This window comes from Cucurbita moschata, unplaced genomic scaffold (genome assembly GCF_002738365.1).
Source record: "Cucurbita moschata cultivar Rifu unplaced genomic scaffold, Cmos_1.0 Cmo_Scf00032, whole genome shotgun sequence".
Taxonomy (NCBI): Eukaryota; Viridiplantae; Streptophyta; class Magnoliopsida; order Cucurbitales; family Cucurbitaceae; genus Cucurbita; species Cucurbita moschata.
This window is the reverse complement of record NW_019268548.1, coordinates 2,419,089-2,425,936: the sequence shown is the minus strand read 5'-3', so window position 1 is coordinate 2,425,936 and position 6,848 is coordinate 2,419,089. Positions and strand designations below refer to the sequence as shown.

The 6,848-nt window shown below is 37.1% G+C and overlaps 2 protein-coding genes across 2 annotated transcripts; both read right to left on the bottom strand.

The window, feature by feature from the left end:
* Positions 1 to 303: 303 nt before the first annotated feature.
* Positions 304 to 972, bottom strand: LOC111429944. Its single transcript, XM_023066031.1, has one exon. The coding sequence runs from the start codon at positions 845 to 847 to the stop codon at positions 509 to 511; it is 339 nt and encodes a 112-aa protein (XP_022921799.1). The 5' UTR covers positions 848 to 972; the 3' UTR covers positions 304 to 508.
* A 1,065-nt stretch (positions 973 to 2,037) lies between these two features.
* LOC111464973 lies at positions 2,038 to 4,789 on the bottom strand. The gene is made up of 9 exons (XM_023109257.1): positions 4,555 to 4,789; positions 4,289 to 4,455; positions 4,040 to 4,221; positions 3,681 to 3,965; positions 3,558 to 3,616; positions 3,433 to 3,469; positions 2,944 to 3,015; positions 2,547 to 2,874; positions 2,038 to 2,476 (listed from the first exon to the last, which is right to left on the bottom strand). Exons 1-9 carry the CDS (start codon positions 4,655 to 4,657, stop codon positions 2,120 to 2,122), a joined length of 1,590 nt encoding a protein of 529 aa, XP_022965025.1. The 5' UTR covers positions 4,658 to 4,789; the 3' UTR covers positions 2,038 to 2,119.
* Between the last annotated feature and the right edge of the window lie 2,059 nt (positions 4,790 to 6,848).

Here is a 6,848-nt window from a genome sequence, read left to right as displayed (position 1 = left end):
CTTAACAATACAAATTATAATTTTATTCATAATTATGATAGCCTTTACTATTTCGATTTCAGAAAATCTCGCTATAGCGTAGATTCAACTGAAGATACATTCAAACCAACCATACACTGCAAATTCTCTCTCAAAAACAGAATGATTCCCAGAAAAAAAAAAAGGAAAAGGAAATTGAAGAATTTCTATGAACATTGTTCTTGATAAACAAAACGCTTCTGGATGTCATGAATCATCTTCCGATCATGGCGAGTTCGCTTGCATTTTCCAGTTCCGGAATCAGAGCAGAAGAAACAGAGGAAAAAAAAAAAACCGGTACAAAAATCTAATTATATTTCAAGAAAGACTTGTTCAATCATCAAGATCGAACTGAACTAAGGCAATATCCTGTTGGATCTGTACACAAACGCTAGACCTACACAAACTCACACGGAAAAATCGAGAAAAACGAAAATCAGCGAAGAGGATCGAGAGAACGAACGTCCAGAAATAGGAAACTTAATTCGATTTAAGAAACAGCCAATCCAGTTCCATGATTGTTCATCAAGCAAAACCTGGAAGGTTTGGGACGAAAATTCCTCCGCCGCTGAAGATCTTTACTGGAGGGATTGATGATCTGCTGAAGAAACGACCTCAACGCATTCGCCTTCGCCAACATCGTAAGCTTCAATTGAGCAGTGGTAATGGCAGCAATGGATGAGGACGATGACCTAGCGGAAACCTTGCGGCGGTTCCGATGAATACTGCAGCGGAAAGAGCCAGGATGGGTGGTGGGAGAACAGAGGCACTTGCGGGAACCGCCGATGCTCTGCAGTTTGGGATTGGAGGATCCAGATTTTGAGGCCATTGAATTCGAGAGTTCAAAAGATTTCGTGAACTGATTATCCTTTTTGTGAGGGAAACTTGTGGAACAAGATTGCTGTATTGAGTTTGAGGTTCCTTCTTTTTCTTTACCCTATTTTTATAAATGAGTCTGAACTGTAATTACCTTATTGCCCCTCGAATTTCTATGAAAAATTAACTGAAATTATGAAAATTATGGAATTAAGAGATGCTTAGTTTTGAGACATTGGTTTTTTTTTTTTATTCAATTACAAAACGTCTAACTAAAAATTCAAACTTCCTATCTTAAATTAAATGTAAACACAAATTTTAGATTAATTAATGTTTAATAAATCAAATTTAATGATAAATAGATATGTCAATTTAACACGTAGTCGTGGGACCCATTACGAACGAGTGTGGTTGCTAAACTAGGAAACTAGGACGGATCTCTTATCCCAATCTCACGTGCCTCAATTTTTATATATAAAATTGTTCAACGTTATATTATATTTCTGTTTATAAAAGATATTAAATTTGAAAATTTTATATTCTTTTAAAAAATTATAATTAAAAACGTTGAGGGGAAGCGGGAAAGGGGAAGTCCAAAAAAAAACAATATCTACTAGTGGTGAGCTTAGACGGTTACAAATGGTATCAAAGCTAGACATCGGGCGATGTGCCAATGAGGACAATGGGCCCTAAAGGGGGTGAATTTTGAGATCACATATTGATTGGACAGAAGAATGAGTGTCGACGAGGACGCTGGTCCCAAAGGGGTGTTAGACGAACACGAGTCTCCACAATGGTATGATATTGTCCACTCTGAGCATAAGCTCTCATACCTTTGCTTTGAGCTTTCCAAGGTCCTCTGTCCACTTTGAGATAATATTCTTTGATTATAAACGCATGATCATTTCCTAAATTAGCCGACGTGAGACTTTCATCATCCAATAAATGGAAGATCCCACATCAATTAGAGAGAATAACGAAACATTCTTGGGTATGGAAACATCAATATTTGCTAGCGGTGAGCTTGAATTGTTACATGACCATTATCAATTAAAAAAATCTTCGATAGAACGACCACAAGCAACCTTGCTAGCTGACATCCCTAATGGTAAGTTACAATGGCTAGTAATCTATAGAGTTGGATGAATAAATGCTACAATTTAATTAAGGATTAATCTAAGTTTAATAATGGTTAAGAGATAGTAATCCTCAATTAATAAATCAAAATTTCATTGAATACAAAATAAAAAATTCAAACATTCATCCATTACAACAGTTTTGTTTGTTATCTTTGGCGTTCATACGCCATATGGTTCTTTGTATACACACGATGCCGCCGCTCTCGTGCGTAGATAACCCAGAAAATCAACGACAGCATCACCGCAGCAGACACCGTAACCAACCCAACATAGATCCACTCCGTATATCGACGCAAATCAGGGCAATAGCCGTTGTGTATGTCCGTGAATGCCTGCCGCACGAAAGAGCAGTCTTCCAAGCTCACCAAGTACGGGCCATACTTGTACAACCCGAAGCTTACATTCACTGCGCTCGCCATTTGACCGTAGTAGGCCGGTGTCAGCCGACCGGGTGTTGTACAGATATCGGAAGCTGATGTTTCACAGACATAGCTCTTCCACACCTGCGTCAAATGAGCTGGTTTATGTTGAGAATTGTTGGGACTAAAATGATATATCTCCTAATCTTGTTACCTGAGTAGCGTTTTGCAGCTCTGCTTCGCTTGGGGCGCATGACCGGTCGGTGAGATTTAGATGAAATGGGTTGCAGAGTGTGGGGATTGATGGACCAGATTGGTTGAAATAGGCGGGCGGTCCAATACTTGGTGGGATGTTCTTATTGGCGATTCCAGTGATGAGCTCGTTAACCACTGAAACGAGTCCAAATACCACTGTCTTTGATTGTGTGAGTGTCTCCTGAGCTGTGGCGTTGTCTACACATGGTAGGATATCATCCAGTGCTGTATGAGCTGTTGGGTTTTGTACCCATTCTTCCATTGATACACATGTATCTGCTACAACACTAATTTTGAGAAACCACGTCAGCGTCGGTGTGAAATAGGAGGTGGAGATAGAGATGGAGAAGACTTACTTATGGAGAAGAAGAAAAACACCGCACAAAACGAACGTGCCCGCGACAAGAATCCAACCAATGATCACGAAGCTGCAGACATTAGGAAACCAAGTTTTTGTCATGCTGAGGATTGTTAGGGAATGATCACGAGGTTCATAATTACTAACATGGTATCAGAGCCATAGTTCGTAATTTCTAACATGGTATCAAAGTCATGCCCTTAAACTAGCAATGTCAATAGAATCTTAAAATATCGAACAAAGAAGTTGTGAGCCTCGAAGTAGTCAAAAGTGACTCAACTGTCGAACAAAGGGTGTACTTTGTTCGAAGACTCCAGAGAAGGAGTCGAGACTCGATTGAGGGGAGGTCGTTTGAGGGCTCCATAGGGCTCAGGAGAGGCTCTATGGTGTACTTTGTTCGAGTCGAGAATTCTTGGGAAGGAGGTTCGTGATTCCTAACCTCTCACAATATTCAAACGTATCGGTATAATCCGAGATATGAACTTACAAGTAAACAAGAGATTGCATCCCGAAGATGGAAAACACTGCAAGAAATGACAAGAACAAACACGAACCCATGAGATCTCAAATGGGTTTGATCCATTTGTAATGACAAACATATAAAACACTTACAGAATCCAAGAAACGCGAGAAGGAGCATAACAGCCGCCAGAATTATAAGAGCAAGCCTCCTGCAGTGCAAAACATTAAAGCTCAAACAAGCAAGAACACATAGCTAAAAGGGATTAAACTTACACATGATCAAGAACATATTGGATAGCCTTTGAATTAGATCCTGTCTTTTCAGACAGAATCGCAGCAGAAGAGTTGATCTTTTTCTCAATATCATCGATTTTGTTTTGGACATCACCAGGAAGAACTGCTGAAGCAACTCCGATCTTCTTAGCTGCATTAAGGTAATCCGAAACATTACGGAGATTAACGACAGTGTCATCAGCTTGGCTCACTACATAGTCCAGTGTTCTTGTCGTGATGCTGTGGAACCTCCCCTGTCCCGTGTACAAAACAACACACCCGACACTGAAAACCAAACATTAGGAGTTTCAAAAATTTAAACCGGGCGAGAAAGACAGAGAAATGGGGCGAGATTTTACATTGCTGCAATGGTGAAGAGGATGAGAAATATGAGAGACAGAGCATAAGCCAGTCGGGAATAGCCGTAAGGCTCCCTTGGAAAGCAGCAATAACAGAGGCAGATGAACATTAAACATAACCCAAAGACGATGAACCAAATTCCGGCGATGGTGAAGAAGGGAGCTGCTGTGTAAGCGACAGACTGCAGAACAAGACAATGATGAGAAGAACAGAGACATGAAACAGAGGTAGATTAGGCAGAAACTCACAGCCCAGTAATGCTTATTTGTGATATTCCAACCCCCTGTATAGCGCGCGAAATTGTTAAGTGGGTCTTTTCTATACGTTCTAGATTTGGCTAAAATCAGCGACGAATTTCCGACGGTGGCTTCAGCCAGATTCCTCCCCGTCGCCGGAGCAAACTCTCCCCGACCAACTGCTCCAACCCCACCAAAAACAAAAACAGAGGGAGTCAACACGGAGTCAAGAAGATCGAAAAGGGAGAAACAGAGTAAAACAGAGGAAAACAGAGTACCATGGAAGCGTGGAGAAAGGTCAGAACCGGCGGCGGAGGCAGGAGAACGGACGAGAAGAAAGAGAAAAGGCAAAGTGAATAGAGCTGATCTGAAAGCTTGCATAATAGGAGTATGGTCGATTTGGCTTCGCCGGATTACTGAAAGTCTCCGGCTTTGTTCTGATTCCGACAGCCCGGAGAGAGATCTATGGCGGATGTTTTGATGGTGAAATGAAGAACAGAGTATGCCATTCTTTATATTTTTTAAATTCTCCCTTATTCCCAAAATATCCTCGGTTCCCACCCATATTTATTTTTAAAATTTAAAATTTTAGTTACCATATAGTTAGAGATGCCTGTGGTTAAGTACGGGGACGAGTAAGTCTTCTGTATCCTAATCCCCACTACCTATTTCAATTTAATCGAGACGACGAAGGCGTCCCCACCACCTATTTAAATTTGATCGAGACAGTAAGCCTTCTCCGTCCTGATCCTCACAACCAATCTATTTTCACTTTTATCCTCATATCTTAAATGGGTGAAAATGGTAAAACGAAGGAGAAAATGGTAAAAAGGAAGAACGAAGTACAAAGGGATTACATGTTTTTTCCTTGGTCGCCTGAGTTCGTTGACAAACTCGATAAGGAAATTCCAGTTTCAACCCGTTCAGCTCCAGCTAGGATAACAGACACGTGTCATAATTTAATTAATTAAATAATATAAATCCGTAAGCAATCTGGAGGTAGGACCCACTTCCGAAATAAAACGGTTGTCCGTTCCGTTCAAACCCAACCCGCGTATAAACCGTGCGATTTGTTATGGGTGGTGACGTGTCATTTCTCGTGCACCGACTTTTATGCTTCTCTACTAAGTTTTCAATCGTTTTTGTTGTCATTTTTATTTGTTTTTAAATATATTCAGTTACGTTCAAGTTATAATTTCTTTCCAATTTTAGAATTAAAAATAAATAAATAAATGCATAAACAAAATAAATAATAGTTTTATGATATATTATTTATAATATAATATAAGTGTTTAGCATATAATATAAATATCACAACTTAGGTTATACTTTGCAGACGTAACGAGTTTAACAATATTAAATTTAGAATTAAATTATTTTATTGCCAAATTGGGACTCAATAATAACTTTTTGAAATCAATTAATTCCATTTATATTATATATCGATTTTTTTTAAAAAAAATACTATTATTATGGGAATATGTTAGGATGAAAAAAGGATGATGTGGCAGATACAGAGAGAGAGAAATAGCTCGAACTTGTATCTAATTGATATTACGAGTAGAGATGTTTATTTAATCTATAGGGACGGGACTTCAGGGGAACTTACCTCGAGCATGATGAAGAATCCTCGTTTAAATGGGAAAATGAGAAAATGAGTGAGGAGAGATTTTTTTCTATTAGCTAAATGGAGCTGAGGTCGAGATTATATTCTTCGTCTCCATTCCTGTTATTAATTTAAATTTTTAGAAATTATGTTGAATATTATTTTATATATATATATATATATATATATTTTTGTTATAAAATATTAGTAAAAATTATTCTTACCCTTAAATTCCTCAAGAGGGATTCCTGTCCTGATCTGAAAATAAATGAAAATTTTTATAGAGAGATGTAAAATAAAATAGGAGATAGAGATGGAGACGAGGATGTCTTATTCCTACTAGTTTCGCTCCATAGAAATTTCGAATTAGGAGCATCGGAATTATCTATTTCAAGTATTAAAATTTAAGCATAGCTCGAATTTATTCTAAAAACTATCGTATATCGACGGTTTTTCTACTATTAAAATTTAAATATGAAAATTTACAAATTAAAACCTCTCATTTTAAAGATATTACGATAACTTAAAAGCTACTTTCAAACTGTCTTGTCTTGGTCTCGGTCAATATTGTAAATTTAGTGATTTTTTTTTTTTCCTATTGTAAGATAGGATTGTTTGAAATTTAATTTTCTTCCTTCCCATACAAGAGATTTTCAACCATACAATAAAATAATAATAAAAGAAATTTCAATAAAAGTCTTGGTCAACCCTCCTTCCAAAATATCTCAAAGAAAAAAATAAGTCAAATTTAAAAATAATTAATTAAAATTTTTATTTGGGTATCTAAATAATAGTAATTAATAACACGTTGACATAAATGGCTATTATTAATGTTGTAAATTTATTTTCCATTCACCTAAAAGTCAAAAAGCTCGTCCATTTTTTTAAAAATTAATATATATATATATATATATATATATATATATATATATATATATATATTTTTTTTTTTTTTTTTTTTTTTTT